Here is a 19,660-nt window from a genome sequence, read left to right as displayed (position 1 = left end):
TGAAAATAGTGCAATGGGAGGGGAATGTTTAGGCATTCTACATAGATTGTCAAAAGCAAAATATATGAAGGGTGTCTAACCTCACTATTGAAAGCCTATGTCATGGCTGTGACATAGGTCAATTAACTGGGCAGTATTCAAAAAACAAAAAAACTAGCTAACTCACAGGTGTGCGTCACCTGGGGACTAGACCATTTTTGGTATTTATGGGAAGATCTGAAAGGTTTCACCTGTTAAAATTCGATGCAGTGGCAAAGTGACATAGGTTAAATGTGCATAGAGTAGAAAGTTTTCATCTGTTCTGTTTAACTTCAGCCATGAGCCAACCAGAGACCGTCCTGTTCCAGATAAGGACCGTGACCTTAGATTCGAAGCATTGTGAAGATCTGTCAAGGTAGAAGACAATAACCTTAAAGTAATTGTGCTTTATATCCAGCCAGTCCCTGGCACGTTCAGATATCAGTTTCATCTTGAAAAGAACCCATCACAAATAGGATGGTAGTGGTGGGGTTGTAAATTATTATCTAGAGCTGAATTCCATGCAGGGCATTAATACACTTCCATCAGGCAGAGATCATTAGTAGCAGTTGAATAAAGGGTCTTGCACAGCATATCCCATTACCACTTGAACTAACAGAGTGACTCCATTAGCTGATGGGAGTAGTAAGCGGTTATCCTCTAGTGCAGAGGTGGGCAACCTACGGCCCACGGGCCACATCCAGCCTGCGGGACCCTCCTGCCCGGCCCTTGAGCTCCCGGTCGGGTAGGCTAGCCGCCGGCCCCTCCCCGATGTCCCCTCTCCTCCGCAGCCTCAGCTCACCGTGCTGCCAGTGGTCTGGGCGGTGGAGCTGCAAGCTCCTGCCGGCCAGCATGGCTGCAAGAGCCGCCGGTCTGCTCCGGTGCTCTAGACTGTGCGGTGGTGTGGCTGGCTCCGGCCGGGCGACGCGGCTGCCAGTCCTGGTACTCTGAGCGGCATGGTAACGGGGTGGGGAGGGGTTTGGATAAAGGCAGGGAGTCCCGGGGGGCAGTTAGGGGACAGTGGGAGGTTGGATGGGGCAATGGTGTGGGGGGGAAGCATGCAGGGGACGGGGAACGGGGGGGGTTGATAGATGTGGGAGTCCCAGTGGGACCGCCAGGGGGCAGGGGTCGGGGCAGTCAGGGGGGCTTGGATAGGGGGTGGGGTCCTGGGGAGGCCTTTAGGGGTGTGGGGTCCCCAGAGGGGGTGGTCAGGGACAAGAAGCAGGGGGGGTTCGATGGGTTGGGGGTTCTGAGGGGGGCAGTCAGGGAGTGGGAAGTGGGCGGGGGGGAATAGGGGGCAGGGGTCAGGCTGTTTGGGGAGACACAGCCTTCCCTACCTGGCCCTCCATACAGTTTCAGAACCCTGATGTGGCCCTCAGGCCAAAATGTTTGCCCACCCCTGCTCTAATGGTCCACCACCAGTGTGGAACTTGGTTGGATACAGAGATGTTCTTGATCAGAAAATATCCCTGTACAGAAATTGCTTATGTGGAAAAGTAATACTAGGAAATTAAGGTATTTTTAGCTCTCAATTAAGATCAACACTTGGAAGCCAGGAGAAGCAGCATCATGTGATGATCCAGTTCAGTTCACCCCTCCATCAAGCGTTTCATGGACCACAGCTTGGGATCCCGTGCCATATGGCTTACTTTACATTATCGATCTACAGTTCCAAAAATAGGCTCTCAAAGTAATAACAGGGACTTAATAAGGAACAACAGTGATTAAAAGTAGAGATTGGGCTGAACAAAAACTTGGGATCTGCTCTGGAAAGGAGCTGCTCAAAACCCAAAGCTAGATTAGAACCAAAAGGCCTTAACAGTAGAGAAATGTGTAGCAGTGACCATTCCAGCAACACCTAGAACAAAGGATGTGAGAAGACAATCTCATCTTTTCTCTTCACTGTCAGAGACCTAGAGATGTTCAGTCCATAAATCTATTTTTCCCTCCCACTTAGATACCATTCCAGGAGATGCCTTAGAAAACCCAAACATACATAGATCTAGCACGATAGGGTTAAAACAGTATTATCAATTTAGTTAATACGTGACCAATTCAATTCAATTCAACTTTGGACAAAGTTTTCAAAAGCATGTAAGTGACTTAGGTGCCTAACTCATTTTCAAAAATGACTTGGGCGCTACTGAAAACTTTACCCCACATCTAATTGATTAAATTCCGATTGAATAAAATCTCCAGAAAAAAAAAAGTAGAGATAGCAGAAGTGTCTCTAAGACGAGCAGAAGGAAATATGCCCCATCTGCAAACTCAGGCAGAGGAAAAAGTAGGGGTTGTTAGAGGATTGCTCATCAATCTTTCAGAAGCCTGAGATCAGAGCCTCACCCCTGCTCTGGTCCCTTTACATCTGGTAAAAAGGCCACAGCACCATAACTGGGCCCTAAAAGCTCTGTCTGGGGCTGGATTCCCCAGGCACAAGCATGGTGGAAGAAAGCCAAAAGACTGTCCTCCAAGGATCCCCTTGCAAATCCTGGCAAAGTGGCAAATCCTGCCAGTGGCAGCATGCAGTACTGAACACATTCCAGGCTATGCAGAGGGCAATGCAGAGAGGCTGCCACAACTTAGACAAGCCCCCAGTGATCTTTAAGTAATACCAAGGGTTTCTTCGTTCTCCCAGGGCAGCCCAAGACTGGGGAGGGCTCCAAGGTGGCTTAGTCCACCTTCCCCCTGGTTTGTAAGTTCTGTGCTGTGCCTCTGAAGTTCGACAACTTTCCAAGCAAATAATGGTAGGATTCTTGGGTTTCTGAAGTCCACGAACCAAAATAATGTACATTACTTATCTATTTTTAAATTCTATATCTATCTATGTGTAAATTTAACACCTTATTACAACATGTTAAAATATGTCTGGATTCCCAACAAAATTCCAGTAATTCTATCTGGTTCTAACGCTCTAACCTGAACTACTCTTGTAATATTTGTGTCCTTTTTAGATCAGGAGAGATTGAGTTCAGTGGTTTTGAGATTAAGATAAAAGATGTATTATAGTGGTAAACAAATCCATATTTTCCTAGGGAGTGAGAGAAAGAGAGAGACCCCAACTCAGATGAGAAGAGCAAGAGTTTAAGTTGTGAAAATTTTTGTCACTAGGACACACAGCTTCAGAGTCCGATTCTGCAAAAAACATTACTGAGTAAAGTATTTTACTACCATGGATATAAACTGGCCATCAACAAGGGTAGGCTTGAAATGAGATGTAGGTTTCTAACCATCAGAGGAGCGAAGTTCTGGAACAGCCTTCCAAGGGGAGCAGTGGGACAAAAACTCTAACTTGTTTCAAGACTGAGCTTCATAAATTTATAGAGGAGATATGATGAGGTTGCTTACAATAACATATGGCCCGTCCATGACTGCTATTAGCAAATATCTCCAATGGCCAGAGATGGGACACTACACGGGGAATTACTCTGAATTACTGGAAAGAATTCTTTCCCAGGTATCTGGTTGGTGGGTCTCACCCACATATTCAGGGTCAAACTGATCACCATATTTAGGGTCAGGAAGGAATTTTTCCTCAGGTCAGAATGGCAGAGACCCTGGGGGTTTTTGCCTTGCTCAGCAGCTCGGTGCATGGATCTAGAGTGGGTTTGAACTAGAGTAAATAGTGGATTTTCTGTAACTGGAAGTCTTTAAATCAAGACTGATTAAATCAAGACTGTCCCACTGATATCACCAGGGTTATCTCTATGTTTTTTGCTGCCCCAAGCAAAACATTTTTTGGCCACCCCCGCCACATTCCAATCCCTTTCCCAAATCCCCGGCCCCGTCTCTTCCCCCGGGTGGGCCGCATTTCCCCTCCTACCCCAACCTCCCAGGCTTGCCAAGCGAAACAGCTGTTTTGCGCAGCAAAGCCTGGGAGGGAGGGGGGAGAAGCGGAGCGGTGGCACGCTCAGGGGAGCACGCGGAGCGGAGGTGAGCTAGGGCAGGGGGGGCAGGACGTGGGGAGGGCCGCAGGAAGTAACCCTCGGCGGGGGGGCAGAGAAACTGCTCCCCGCCCCAGCTCACCTCCATTCCACTGCCACCTCCTCCCTAGAGCGCACCGCTGCTCCCCTTCTCCCTCCTCCCTCCCAGGCTTGCCGCGTGAAACAGTTGTTTCGCAGCAAGCCCGGGAGGGAGTGAGGGAGGGAGAAGTGGAGCGGTGGCGGTGCGCTCAGGGGAGCAGGCAGAGGTGGAGCGGAGGTGAGCTGGGGCGGGGAGCTGCCAGAGGGTGCAGAGCACCCACCAATTTTTCCCCGTGGGTGCTCCAGCCCCGGAGCACCCATGGAGTTGGTGCCTATAATGGCCGGTGCTGGAATGCTGCCCCTGGAAATGTGCCGCCCCACGCAGGTGCTTGCTTTGCTGGTGCCTAGAGCCGGCCCTGGCTATCACAGTAAACATTATAACCAACAGCAAGTTCAGCAGGATGAGTCCCATAAGCCCTTATCCCACAGTGTGTTGCATGCAGCAGGAACACAACAAAGTCAGTGGGGCTCTGTGTAGTCACAGCAGTTTCCCCCACACACTACACAGTACAGGATTCAGGCCTCGGCTTTTGTGCTAAACTTTGTCTAGTCACGGATGCTAAGTATATCTTCTATGGCTATGGTGAAGTGGTGAAATTAAGGGAAAGGGGAGGGGAGTGGTGTCTGTGGATGAACATTTCAAGAATGCAGATGAAGATCAGCGCCATGATTTTATCTCACAGAATTTGAACGGAATGTTGTTACTTAAGTTTGCTTTTTTATTTGAAACTCTGATCTAGAAATGACTGTATTTACCCCTACATTAATTGGGGATTAATTTTGCATGGTTTCTAGTTGGATAATCTGGTCAAAATTAATTGAAATCTGACTGATATAAAAGAACAGTGACTGATCATTTCTATTAACATTTTGTGATCTAGAAAATACCACATTTGTATTTACATATTATCATATCAATAGGGGCCTAATTTTGTTGGCTTTCCTACTGAATACATTTTTGAATGTGAAAGACAGTTCTGACTTTCTCATCACTGAGTTTTTATATTATAAAATTATTAGATGGAAAATAATGTGATTGTATTCACTTACCATCTTCTGAATGGGGCTCAATATTAACCTTGTTGGTTTTTCCTATTAAATAACCAAGTCTAATTTAATTGGAAGTGGAGAGAGAAAATGTGCTAAGATCTGCATGAAGTGTTAAATCATTACATACATAAATGCAATTCATTAGTAGTATCAGACTTTTTATCTGTGCACTTAGGACCTGATCCAAATCTCCTGGAAGTCAATGGGAGCCTTTCCATTGGCTTCAATCTGCTTTGGGTCAGGCCTTTATTACAAAAGGTATTCAGATGACTTGCCAATGAGTTTATTGTACATTATTGCCTTGGAAAGTGCATCTGAAATGAAGGATTCTCTTCTCACAATTTTCCCCCAGATAAAGGAGGGTATTATTGGAAGCAGGTAGGAATAGTCAGGTTCAGTCTTTCAAAAGTTTTCTAAAGGGGTTAGGTGCCCAATGAAAATCAGTGCTTGTGTATTTCACTTTCAATGGAGTTGGGTGCGTATCTTGCTTAGGGCCCCTTGAAAATCTCCACTTTTATCACTTTCCTGAGCTCTGTGTCTACGCCAGGACACTTGGGTTTTCTGATGTAATCTCCCTCACCTCCATCATCGTCATCTCGAAAGAATTCCTCGCTATCATTTGCCGAGTGGGATTTTTTCATCTCAGCGATCCGATTTCGGGGCACTTTCCTCTTGAGGGATGGGGAGAAAAAGGATGGCCGATTGTTGCGCTCTGGGGTCGGTGGCGTGCTGAAGGAAGTGACCTGAAAGGGAAATAGGAACAGAAGAATTTTTGGAGGCAGAGTTTTATTTGATGACTTCTGCTTCTATGTAATAAATTCATAGCATCTAGGGCCAGAAGAGACCACTGAGATCTATCTAGTCTGACCTCCTGTATAACACAGACCTGGAGACTTCCCTGAATTAATTCTTGTTTGAACTCTGTTTTTATTTGGCTGTCTCAGTAAGGTCTGCAGAGGACAAGTGTGTGTGTTGCAAAAATGACCACCACAGCTGGCACTCTCACTGGTTGTTTCAGCAGTGCTCAAGAAGCAAATGAACCATGGTGACGGGACGACCCTGCACCCGTAGAAGTGTTTGTCCAGGTGGAGGCAGAGCGTCTGGTACCGCTGCTATGTGTGCTATGAGTAAAGAGAGGGCTTCATTCTTCACGGCTGTCTATCAAGCACCTCATTCACAGGAAACAAAACTAGAGAAAAAAAGATTTATAAACTGATTTGGGTAAATATAAAAATAGATCAACCTTAACATTAAAAAGTTAGGCAAAATGGATAAGAAAACAAGCATGAACAACTATTAAAAGTTGTGGATTGGCATTTGAATGGCAGATGCACCTTGCCTTGGAAATGAGATGGACTTTTCTTGCCTTTAGGATGACATATAGAATCTTTTAGAAAGGACATTCTGTCTCAGTGAGGCGGGGTCAGGAAGCAATTACTGAGGCCAGGATGCTGATGTGAAAATGAAGTCAGTACATCATTATGGCAGATGAGAAAATGTGCGGAAAGGACTAGTAATGATTTAGTTAGGCTAAGTGATGACAGTTGCATGGAGACAGCTGCCTAGAGTGGAGCAAAGCCAGAGGATGGAAAAGTAGAGAGATCCTTCATTGGAAAGGCAGTTTCTCTTGGGCCAAACGAGTACTAGGACTGACCAGTTCAGGGACGCTTTCACTTTCTTGGTGGAGGGCTGCTGCAAGTATTACTTGAATGGTTTCCGTTCAAGTGAAAAAATGGATAACTACTTTGCTGCCTCAGAAATCCCCATCTCATCTTTTCTTCTCTACATGGTTAATTTAACAATTTTGCTGCTGCTTGTAGGATGCAGTCTTACATTGCTCGTATCTGTCCCTACGTATAAAGAGCTATGTGACACATGATTGAGGATGACAGCAAAGTTTGCCAGGTTGGTGTTGCACTGAGGAATCCTTTCACATCATTTCTCTGTCAGTAATATGAAAAATTCAAAAAGCTTTTTTACACCCATCTGATCCTCCTGTTTTTGTATTTAGTCTCTGTTTTCTGGCTGCCTTAGAAAAAGCAGTTTCTTTATTCTGTACACACTAGATATAACACATACATGGAAAAACAATAGTAAACTATGCATAATTAAAACCATTACCAGCGGGGTAATGTTAAGACACAAGCAACCATCAAGTAAGAACACTGGAAGTCTTGACACATGAAGAGACCAGGAACTCCCTCCAGGTCTGGCTCGTCAAGGTTGCAATGCAGGGAAACCAACTTTACTCTAGGATATGAGACACCAGGCTTGGTTAAGGAGCCTGATCTTTCACTCAGCAGGCCAGCAAAGCATGGAGAGCACTGTGGTGGCCATTCTTCTTGGCCCTTTGGGAAGCCACGGACACAGGAAGGTCTTTTCACACTGCAGTGGCTGAGCAAAGGGGTAGCATGGATGAGCTCTGAAGAAGTTCTGTTCAGCTCTCCTTGACCAAACGAGATTGCTTGTTTCATGCAGGTGGTCAGATAAGCACAAGTGTCCCTTCTCACCTTAATCTATGAAACAGGGACTTTGAGGAAGGAGAGGCAGAATCCACTGCCGAGACCTACAGAATAAAGTGGGTTGCAGTCATTGTTTCCTGGGGCTCTTTTGGTGGCGGACAGGAGAATACACCAGTAACTGCCTAGGCTAGGACATGGCTCTTAAAGGTAGTTCTAACACAGTATGGCAACATCCCTACCAGCCAGGCAAAACAGCTTACCTGAAACTGTGCTTAGAATTGAATTATGTATGGCCAGATTGTGATCTCTCTTCTCCCACGGAATAGTGTCTTACTCCAGGTGATGTCCCACTGAAGTCAACTGAACTAGTCTCATGCTTAAAAGTTAAGCATGTACTTAAGTGCTTTGCTGGACTGGGGCCCTAGTCTTTGCCTTAATAATATACAGGTCCAGATTAGAAGTCACATTTGTGGCAAAATTCCCTGGAAGCGCCTCCTCATTGTGCTGTGTCCTACTAGGTTTACAAAATACTTTACATTACTACAGCACCTTTTGGAATGGAAACCCCTTCTCTTATGGAAATTGCAGTGGGATCTTTTGATTTTGCACAAAGGAGACAGGGCCTCAGTTTTGACTTGCAAACCCTGACTATTGCTTCATTAAAATATCTCTCCAAAACTGTTGAGTAGTCTGATAACTTTCTATATCCCCTATCTGGTCAAGAGCAATGGGCACAGAAAGCAACCAACCTACTGGCTGTACACAACATGCAGAAGCAAACTTCAGAGTCTACAGGTGACTAACCACAGCCTTGGCCCACATATTGGTTTCTGAAGCAAGGTGCATTAATGTTTATTCATCCATCCAGTATTTCCATATACTACCTACTCTCTCATGCACAGGGGATCCTGGGTTTGAATCTTCCTCCGTTCCATATGGAGAAGTGTCACCGGTTGAAACTCGACTCACTGCCATCTCTGCATGTCCTTTACCTTGGGGCCCCTTCATCCGTACAAACTCCATGTTGCTGTACTTATAAAAGCCAAAGGACATCCTTTGAGCCATCTTCGCTGCAACGCTCACCTTCAATGCACAGAAGAGGAAAGAAGCATGTAACATGAATTGCTAAACATTAGGGTATACATTTGCTCTACACTATAATTCTATAGAACATTTGTACAGGTGCCTGTCAGTAAGCATCTAAGCATCACACAATAACACCAAAGCAAAACATTAAGGCCTACATTTCAAATCAGGGATTGGGTGCACTCTGAAAATGTTGGTCTAAAATCAAAATAATAAATAGTAGTAGATAATGAACAACACTCAGCTCTTATACAGCATTTTTCATCTGTAGTTCTCAAAGTGGTTTACAAAGGAGGACGATATCCCCAGTTTACAGATAGGAAAACTGAGGCAACCGAGCTCAGGCAATTCCCTCGCAGTTGATCAGTAGCAAATCTGGGAATAGAACCCAGGTCTTCTGACTCCCAGTCCAGTGTCCTATCCACTAGGCAACACTGCCTAGCAAGAATAAAGAGCCGACTAGTCCAAATACACAACTAACCTCAACAATATAATCTGTCACAAAGGTTAACCTGATAGTTTTTAAACAAACACACCAGACATCATGGATCAATTCCCAGATAGCAGAGAAAACAGGTGTAAAAAAGAGGTGGGTCCCAAAATGGTCAAGGATCAGCCTGTTGGAATAAATGGGAATTTATTCCCAAAGTTGTGTTTCAAAATTCTCAGCATTAAAAGATAGTGGGTCAAATTTATTCCTGGTGAAAAATGAGTCACATGAGTTATACCAGGGACTAATATGGCCAAATGAAACCAAGCAGCTTTCAAAAATACAGTCACATTTTCTTCCTTTCCCTCAAGTAGTAGCAAAAAATGACAATGGATCCACGGTTCAGATTTAGAGTCTCCCCCCCACCCCCGTCTGCAACTTTGAGTACTTAACAGATCTAAAGGAGGACTTGTGGCACCTTAGAGACTAACACAAGTACTCCTTTTTTTTGCAGATACAGACTAACACCACTGCTACTCTGAAACTTAACAGATCTAACTAGTCTATTTCAGCTAACATAACAACATGAAATAGCAGTGAAATCAAACACACACATCATTGCAATATGCAGGGACACTCCTTAGCTATTATACATTATATACACCACATTTTGACTTTCCACTGGACGTTTTCCACTCTATTGTGTCTTTTGCGCACTGTGCGGACATACCTTCTGATTGTACAAAATCATAGACTCACAACTTTGGTATAGGTGGGCTAGAGAAGCAGTCCCATGGTCTGGCCCTATAAAAGGGCTGTGAGCCAGGAGCTGGGTCAGTCTCTCCTGCCTTGGAGGGAGAAGGACCTAGCTGACTGGGAGAAAGGGTACCTGAAGCGGAGCAGTGCTGGGGAAAGGCAAGAAGAGCTGGGGAGCTCCAGCCTGGCAACCCCGCAGGCTACAGGCCTTGTTAAAGGCCCAAGGCTGGTACTGGGGTTAAAGAGGTGTAGCCCGGGGATAGGCAAAGGCAGCTGGTCCAACCCCCTTGCCAATGATGAGTGGCCATTATCGTCTGCAGTTTGCCCCAGTGAGAGGGGGCTAGATGAGGACTGGCAGTAGCCACTGCGGCAAGGTGGGTGTAAAGGGTTGGAGGTTCCCCTGGGAAGGGGAGACCCAGAGTGTCGGTGTACTGCGGTGGGCAGAACCCTGAGGTAAAGGGCATCGGGGTCCGGGAGGGACACGGGGCCCTGAGGCAGGCAAGACACTGGCCAGCAGAGGGCGCTCCGAGGCTGGAAAAGAGCCAATTCCCAGATGATCAGCAGGAGACACCGCGGCAGTGAGTCAGCGACTTGATACAGGGAGAAAAGAAAGTCTACGGAGTCAAAATAGAAAAGGTACAGCCCGCCCTGGTCTAACAGGTGAACTGATGCATATATTGCTGGAATCAGAATCAGACTGTTGGATCTGAGAATTGACCACAGGATGACTATGAGCCACCAACGTGATATGGGAATGCGGTCTTGGGATGCATCAGGCGAGGTATTTCCAGTAGAGATAAGGAGGTGTTAGTACCGTTATACAAGGCACTGGTGAGACTTCATCTGGAGTATTGTGTGCAGTTCTGGTCTCCCATGTTTAAGAAAGATGAATTCAAACTGGAACAGGTACAGAGGAGGGCTACTAGGATGATCTGAGGAATGGAAAACATGTCTTATGAAAGGAGACTCAAAGAGCTTGGCTTGTTTAGCCTAACCAAAAGAAGGCTGAGAGGAGATACGATTGCTCTCGCTAAACATATCAGAGGGATAAATACCACTGAGGGAGAAGAATTATTTAAGCTAAGTACCAATGTGGACACAAGAACAAATGGATAAAAACTGGCCATCAGGAAGTTTAGACTTGAAATTAGACAAAGGTTTCTAACCATCAGAAGAGTGAAGTTCTGGAACAGCCTTCCAAGGAAAGCAGTGGGGGCAAAAGATATATCTGGCTTCAAGACTGAGCTTGATAAGTTTATGGAAGGGATGATATGATGGGATAGCCTAGTTTTGGCAATTAATTGACCTTCATCTGTTAGCAGCAGATATGCCCAATGGCCTGTGATGGGATCTTAGATGGGGTGGGATCCGAGTTACTACAGAGAATTCTTTCCTGGGTGTCTGGCTGGTGAGTCTTGCCCACGTGCTCAGGGTTTAGCTGATCACTATATTTGGGGTTGGGAATTAATTTTCCTCCAGAGCAGACTGGCAGAGGCCCTGGGGTTTTTCGTCTTCCTCTGCAGCGTGGAGCACGGGTCACTTGCTAGAGGATTCTCTGCACCTTGAAGTCTTCAAACCACGAGTTGAGGACTTCAATAGCTCAGACATAGGTGAGAGGTTTTTTGCAGGAGTGGGTGGATGAGATTCTGTGGTCTGCGTTGTGCAGGAGGTCAGACTAGATGATCATAATGGTCCCTTCTGACCTTAAAGTTTATGATTCTGTGAATTGGAATTTGCTCTCATTTGGCAGAGATGTATCTTTTACAATTTAAATTTCCAACACATAAAGCTAGCCAATGATTTAATGTTTTCTAGAGTTAGCTTGAGCTTATGGTATAGTTAAGATCGGGGTGAAAGTAAGGCGCTATAGGCCGGTACGGCATAATGGTAAAAAGCGGCTGCCGAAGGAGCAAAAAAGGGGCAGCAGCTTTATGCCGTGGCAGCGCTTTATCGTCCCTGCCCCTTTTGCCCCCCAGGCTGCCAACGGGGGGGGGGAGGAGGTGGGGTGCGGGTGGGGAAGGAGCAGCTGCCCTGGCTTCGGTGATTTAAAATGGCTCAGGGCTCTGGCTGCTGCTGCAGTAGCAGCAGCGGCGGCCGGAGCCCCGGGCCCTTTAAATCGCCGCTGGAGCCCCGGGCGGCGTGGACCAGACAGCCTGGAAGGGCTGGTTGGGGGACGCTGACCCCTCCAGCCCCGCCCCTTCTGCCAGAGGTCCCGCCCCTTTTGGGGGGGCCAGAACTGGCCCCGTACCGGTAAATTTTCAATTTTACTTTCACCCCTGGTTAAGATAAACTTTTAGCAAGTTTGTCAGAGCTGCTCTCTCTGGGAGGTTCTATTGCAGGCTCTCCCTCTCTCTGGAATTCTACATCAAGTGAACGTGAATTATAAGCCATTACTGTTAATATTCACATTTCCATAGCAAATTAATACTTCAGTAGCTAAGAAAATTGCAGGAGTCCTTTCAAAGCACATGGACATACAGAGTGCACCCGAGAGAGAGAGAGATACTTATGTAACAAGACACACCAGTGGAAGTTTAAAACCAACAGATGTAAAAAAGCTAAGAGGGTCTTCCTGGCTCTTAGAAGATAACTATAGGTACCCAGGACCTCTCTGAAAAGAAGAGGATCATACAAAAAGTGGTATAGCAAAGCATTCATTTTATTACAGAACTGGCAAGTTTCTTAGGATTCACACCAGGTTCACTTAGATTTCTTAGGTTCCTACCAGTTTTAAATCCCAAGCAAACATCAGGAGTTACAAATCCTGCCTGACTCTTCTGATGACTTCAGTTCACCACGGCTGTGTGAACCAAATCTAGTGGATTTTCGTACAGCCCTTTCTGATAACTTTCATAGCCATGAAAACTATCAGGCACTCAGCATAAGTAGCTTGAGAAGACAAAAAGCTGGCAGCATCAATAGTATAGAAAACATCATGGAAATTTCACTACCACTATTGCTGCAAAAGAGGTTCTCTGGGTAGGAAATGTCTCACCCTGTTGTCATAGACCTTCTTGAGCGCTTCGTAACGGATGGATCCCTGAAAGATCACTCCTTGGAAGGTGTTGCTTTTGTCACTGGCCACAAGCTCCACGCAGACCATCTCTCCTTCCCCCACGGTCATGTCACTGAACACCTACCATTGCATCCAAGGAAACAAAACACAAAGGAAAAGCTGTAGTGATTAGATACTTCAGATATAGCTCAAGTGTGTTCAGGATCCATGGTTTTACTTCAGCCCATTGTACAGACAGAGGCCACTTGGAAAATTCAGATCTAGATCTGTGTTTCCAATACCCAGAAAGTTTGGGGTGTTAAGGTGCAACCCAGGAACCTCTTAATGCCAACTGGTAATGGGGTATGGAGGAGTTACAGAAAACTCATGAGTTTCAAGTGTACATTCTAGTTTACCACAGAACGTCATGTGAGGTCTCAAATGAAAGCCGGTGTCACGCTCGTCATTAATACTGTTGTGAAATGTATGTACAGATACTATATAAGGAGTTATGTCTATATACTGAAAATATGTTTGTAAAGTCTGTATCAAGGGATCAGCCACCAACAAAGATGAAAAACCAGTTTTCCTCCAGACAGGAGGTAAGAAACGCACATCTCTCTGTTGTACCGTAAATTATGTACCGTTAAACACAATGGTTGCCCGTTTACATATGAAGTCAAATATTAAAGACGTAAGCTCAACAGGAAAGGAGCACACAGGAAAAAACAAGGCCCAGGTGGTTATCCTGTCTATGAGCAAAGATAATGATGTCTGGGGTATTTCTAGAAGGCAAAGAAAATACCCCTTTCATCCTGCACCTAGGAAGTAAACAGATTTCATGAATGCAAACATGCTAACAGGGTCTCAGCCAACCTCAGCTGAAAACTCTGAAGAGGACTTTGGATGAGATAAACTGCTTTGGAGAGGAGGATAACCTGTTAGCTAAGTTTAGTTACGAGAAAGCATGTTATGATTTTGTTTTATATTTATCCATTTGTTTCCAATATCCTTACTCACTATATCCTGAATCTCTAGTCTTTGATAATAAACTTATTTTTGTTTTCATTGCAAATATATCTCCGTGCTGTGGTGCCAAGCAAAGTGCTGGTCTGGAGCTGAATTCTACAAGCTGGTGTGTACTGTTCCTTTGGGAAGAGCAGGCCTGGTAATTCTGTGAGTGTTCAGTGGATGTGGGGCTGGACACTCCAGGGAACACCCGGAGAGGGCTCAGGCGTTGGTGTGTGCCTTTCGTTACACTGCACAGAGGGAGCAAGGCCTGCGGAGGCCTGGAACGTAGTGCTCATGTTGCCAGAGGCTGGTTCACAGCAGGCACAGACAAAGCTGCCTCAACACTAAAGGCAGGTGGTGGTGAGGTGCCTCACTAACGCTGGGTACCCCTGGGGTGTGTCACATCAGATTAATGTTTCTGGGAAAAAATTATGGCTTTGCCCAGCTGGCTGGACCATGGTTGGGGGCTCCACGAAGACTAATTACGTAAACTGTTGCCTTGTGGCGCAGGGCAGGGATATATGGGTGAAGATATATCAAGTTGGACAAACAATAGGAAAGGGAGATTACAGGACAAAAATGAGGAAAATGTTCTGCTCTAACAGACCCACCTCTTCAAAGTTATCGATCATGAAGAATATGTTAGGGTAGCTGATCTTTGATTCCTCTCCTTTGCTGTCCATTGGGTGTTTGCTTGGAGACGCAAATACTTGCTGGAAGAAATTCTGAAGATGTTATCTACCTTATTTCTTCAACGTATGTACAATTATGAATACTTAAAAACAACTCCATAGTAAAACATGGCAGAACTGGCGAAGGGCATATTATAGGGGAATTTCACCTTCCTTTAACCCTGTGGTTCTCAAACTTCTTTGTGTCTGTAGTAGTTTATGCCCCTCCCGTCTCCACCCCACACCATGCCACCCTTATGTCTATGCTGCTGCAGACCCCTGATCTAGACCATCCCTGACAGGTGTTTGTCTTCTTTCATCTTAAAAATCTCCATTGATGGAGATTCCACAACCTCCTTAGACAATTTATTCCAGTGCTTAACCACCCTGACAGGAAGTTTTTCCTAATGTCCAACCTAAAACGCCATCGCTGCAATTTAAGCCCATTGCTTCTTGTCCTTATTTTATATCTGTGCTGTTGATTTTTGGCCTCTGTGGAGACTTGACCTTTTAATAGGATCAAGTCTCTTCTCCTTGCCTACAGCCCCCAGTGCTACAATCTCTCCCGGCTGCCTTTTGGTTCTGTCCTCTTCTGGGTTTGATACCCTGATACTTTTAGGGCGATCTTCAGATTTGATCACAGTTGGATTTACATCAAAAAGAGAGACACCCAACAAACAAAGACGCTGAGAGGCACTGGAGTGGGGTTTTTCTTGGATTTTAAGCCAACCTCAAAAAACCATTCTGAGAAATTAAATGAGCTCTGCTCTGGGATGTAACTATTAAAAAACGTCACTTCATGAAGATGGATGGAGGCATCTCCTTTGTGAAGCAGCTTCATAGACCACAACTTGAGACTCGCTGCCCTGTTTTTTATACAGTTCTTAGGGGTGGTGAAGTTTGGGTGCAAAATGTTTGTCCTTGAAGCCTCAACAATAGTAGGATCCTCTCACCTGAGATTTCTTTTTGTGAATGTGAATATCCCCTCCATCTGAGCGAGTGCAGACAGCACAGGTGACCACATAGTCCAGCTGAAACAGATGACAGAGGTGTCATTTGGTGGTGGGGATGGGGAAAACAGACATTCAGAGCTAAGTATCAGTGCACAAAACAGAAAACACTCTACATTCATGGTTTTCATCTTTCTGTCTGGCTTCAAAGAAAAACGTTTCTGTGTTCCAATGTCCTCTCTGCCCCAGCTCACTGAACACACTGAAACCACTGCTGTTTTATTCATAGCCAAGACACACTTATTCTGACCATTACTCCAATATCTAACAGCTCTGCGAAGACCCTTGCTATGGGGTACAACAGACTCTGGATGTGAATGTGGGAATCCCTCCAGCGCTCTATTCAGAGGTAAGGTTAGGGGTCAGCTGGAGGAGTAGGTTTGCCACATGTAGTATTTAGTTTAAGGTTGAAACGGATGAAATCACCTCCCTAGGCATGGAAACAATGGAAACGTTAATGAAGAAGGGCAACACCCTGCCATGTAATGTGAGAAAATTTGCAACAAACATTTCCCAGCTGTGATGATAATCTCAGAATTCTGACTTGCAGTGAAATGGTTCTATTGTACTCTACATAAAATATTAACGGTGGAAATTGCTCTCTGAGGAGCAGCTTTGGAATTAGTCTTTTTGGTGGAGAAAGAAGGAAAATGAACACAACTCAGTACACGTGCCATTAATGAAAGGTCTCCCATTTTGAGATCATAATCAACAAAATATAGTATGGATCTGGAATGATTATAATAAAAATAATCAGCCTCCCAAAAACTCCAGTATAACACATGTACTACCTAAACACTCCATGTATTAATCCAAAAAACAAAAAACAAACACAATCTATACTACTTTCATATGTCTCCAAATGAGAAATGGCTTACTACACTTCTGCTGCCAGCAGCTGGCAAGTGGCAACTCAGTGGAAACGCAGTGGTGCTACTGGCAAGAGCTCAAAACGGTTTCACAGCTGCATCAACATTTCAAATCTTAATGAAGATGTTGCTTTTGTCTTCTCTTATCACTTGGTGAAGCTCACCTATTTTCCCATTTGGCTACAGACCTCAGCACAGATTCATTGAACATTAGTGGATTTATGGTTTTTAGGTCTGAAACATGTAGCTATCGAAATCTAAACAAAACATGGTGACTTCATCTGTTTGGTATGTTCACTCAGACCCAGAGTGTCAAAATGAAACACATACGTTGTTTTTTTGCTTTCTTTAATTGCCCAAATGCCTCAAACTACATTGTAGACCAGAGTTGGTTTTGAAACCCCTATAACCACGAGTAGTCTGTGCGACTAAAGTGAGCATCAGAAGAGGAAGAGGTTCTTGTGACCTTCTGCAGGATGAGGTTCAGATAGACGCTCTCCTCCCAATCGATGTCTGGGTCACCCAGGCCAGGAAGCTTCTTAGAATCCCTACGGTAAACTTCAACTTCAACCTGCTGATAGAAAACAAGACATCCTGGGTAAACATGATATACAACACCCACTCGTGTGCACACATCTGCATTATACTTTGAACCTCTGCTTTGAAATTTGCTGCCTTGTTTGTCTGCCAGAGTCTGGATTTGTTGACCCTCAGTCACCAGGCAAAGCCAGCTCTTCTTGCAGGCTTTTTCTGGGGTTGCAGGTAAGGGATGAATGTAGAATAGGGAATGTGGAAGAGATAGCAGTTGCCTGCAATAGCAAGGGACTGGACTAGATGACCCAGGAGATACACTGAAGTGCTATTTTCTAATGCTTTTATAGTTCTGAGAATTTGGAAGGGATTTTAGTTTTGGACATTGGTCTCATTTATTTATTGTACAAGTAAAGTTTACGTGTGTGCCTAGAGCTTTGGCTAGTCATATTTTAACCAAACACATAAATAAGATACTCACAAAAAAGGGATAGGATAATGGCACCATGTAAGTGAAATATGTCAGCAAATTAACGCATAATGTAATCTAATGGTTGTTGTTTGGAATGATGGGGGCAGCAGTAGGAATCCTAAATAAAAGGCATCTGACGGGGTAGAGATACCTTTATTCCCGTGGATTTGAAAGTGCTTTGTAAGGAATCACTTCACCCACTAGTGAAACACCTTTGGGGTGCACTGTATCAACTCTGTAGCAATTCTGCATACAATGGACAGAAAGCAAAGAGGAATACTGTATGCATTTGAAATCACAAGAGAAACGTAGGCAGAATGTAATTATACAAACTAGAATTTGGCCAGCACACACCTCTTTATTCATGCAAAAAGTGCTAGGGGATCTTTATTGACCACATTACTTGCAATTGGGTTTTTCATCTCACCCAGAGAGAGACCCTCCAGCACAGTATCATCTATTACCATTTGGGGCGCAGTTTCAGTACTGACTCTGAAAAATGAGTATCTACTACATCACTTCCTATAGTCCCTGGGTTTTCCTTAGAGGTTTCCCACCAAGTACTGGCTCTGCTTACCATTAGGGATCTGTCAAGATCACAAGTCTGAACTCAAACATAAAGCAAAACCCACACCAGTGAAACTACAGATGATGACAATGAGAACAATGGCCTAGATATGAAGATTAAAACCTGAATGGTGCACATGTATTATTTATAAAATGATGACTGTGTTTGGCACAGTACCAATATGTTGAATTTGCAGTGTAGTTGGATCTATCAGATGGCATATATTAAAAATAATCTGATGGGGAACATGACCAATAGACCTGAATACATACAATATCTCCGAAGAAGCTATTCAGGTCTGTTATGTAAATATTTGTTTATATGTTTGCAAGCTATTATTTGACAGAACACCAAAATAGCTGAAAAGAATCTATTCCTTACTACAAAAGGGTGAGTGTCCAGAAAATGCCAGATGGCATGGTACAGCTAAGAAGCGCCCACTCATGCACCTTTATTTTGTTTTCGTTGGGGCAAGAGGAGAACCACTGAGTTTTAAAAAACAAAAACAGAACGCAAAAAAAAAAAAAAAAAGCCAGAATAGGAGAGTAAACCACAAGACAAACACCCCAGAAAATATGATCCAGCACTATGTTAATTCTAAACATAACTCAAATCTTCTGAAAAGAACAATGCTAGAAAGAAGGCTGACATATACAGAAGAAAGGAAATGAGGTAGCAGAGTGTTTCAGAGCAGGCAACAAAAATCAAAATCAAGATATCCTGAGGTCTGAAAGAACAATTTTATGTTACTAAAACAAAACATTATTCTGTAAATCAGCTTTCACAGGAGATACATCTCAGAATCCTTCACAGAATTATATAGTGCCAGACCATAAACTGTACATGGTATAAACAAGGTGAAGTTGGGACACTCTTTGGTGAATATATTAATAAGGCTGATAATTTTTTTCCATGGGAGATTTTCAAAGAGGAGAAAGTCAGTGAGGTAGAAAGGTTCATAAAGAACATTCCTGATGGTAGGAGAGACATGGGAGAAACTCCTGGTACCAGCAGTGTCAAGAGTGTGGGAAGGCTAGAACAGGAGGAATTGCCATAGTAGACCAGGCCAGCCGTCTAGTAGAAAATGCTAGAATGGCCAGTACTATATGCTTCAGAGGAAGGCATAAGAATCACCATAAACTGGCAGTCATGGAACAACCTGCATCATAGAGGAATTTTTTTTTTCCTAAAGCTTGTCAGTTGGTTTATGTCCTGAAGAATGAGCATACCCCATATGAATTTATCATCATTATAAACACCTTTCAAAAAGGATTTCCTTAAATGGCTAATCCCTTTTTAAAATCCTACTAAGCTCCTGGCCTCCAATATTTCTAGTGGCAATGAGTTCCAAAGATTAATTGTGAGTTGCAGATAGGAGGCTGCAACAAGAAAAAGAAAGGAAAAGAGTAAAATGCAAAGCAGTATTTTAATATATATCCACTCCAGCATGAAACTAAGGATGGCTGCACATTTGTACACTCGGAGTTCCAAGTTAGACACATTCTATGAGCATAGAGGTAGGATGTTCACAGGGCTACACAATTTGACAAACTTCCCCTTGGGAAAATGGAAAGTGTCCACCTGACTCAAGGAAGGAAGCAATGAGGTCACGGTGGGCTGACTATGCAGGGGAAGACAGATCAAGCAGTACAGGTTCCTATAAGACATTAAGTTAGTTGACTCTCCCATACATAGTCCTATTCTTACACAGT

General features: G+C 44.3%; 1 protein-coding gene across 2 annotated transcripts in view; it reads right to left on the bottom strand.

The window, feature by feature from the left end:
* The window catches only part of KIAA0930 (KIAA0930 ortholog), a 134,749-nt gene that overhangs the window by 6,922 nt on the left and 108,167 nt on the right, over positions 1-19,660 (bottom strand). For both annotated transcript variants that reach the window (XM_077825553.1, XM_077825546.1), the window contains 7 exons: positions 16,844-16,951; positions 15,452-15,529; positions 14,439-14,540; positions 12,817-12,957; positions 8,438-8,632; positions 5,668-5,830; positions 231-386 (listed from right to left, as the gene is read on the bottom strand). In XM_077825553.1, coding sequence (XP_077681679.1) covers positions 231-386; positions 5,668-5,830; positions 8,438-8,632; positions 12,817-12,957; positions 14,439-14,540; positions 15,452-15,529; positions 16,844-16,951 — 943 coding nt within the window. The remainder of the gene's footprint in view (positions 1-230; positions 387-5,667; positions 5,831-8,437; positions 8,633-12,816; positions 12,958-14,438; positions 14,541-15,451; positions 15,530-16,843; positions 16,952-19,660) is intronic.

Source organism: Eretmochelys imbricata, chromosome 1 (assembly GCF_965152235.1).
Source record: "Eretmochelys imbricata isolate rEreImb1 chromosome 1, rEreImb1.hap1, whole genome shotgun sequence".
NCBI classification, from domain to species: domain Eukaryota; kingdom Metazoa; phylum Chordata; order Testudines; family Cheloniidae; genus Eretmochelys; species Eretmochelys imbricata.
This window is presented reverse-complemented; position numbering and strand designations above follow the sequence as displayed.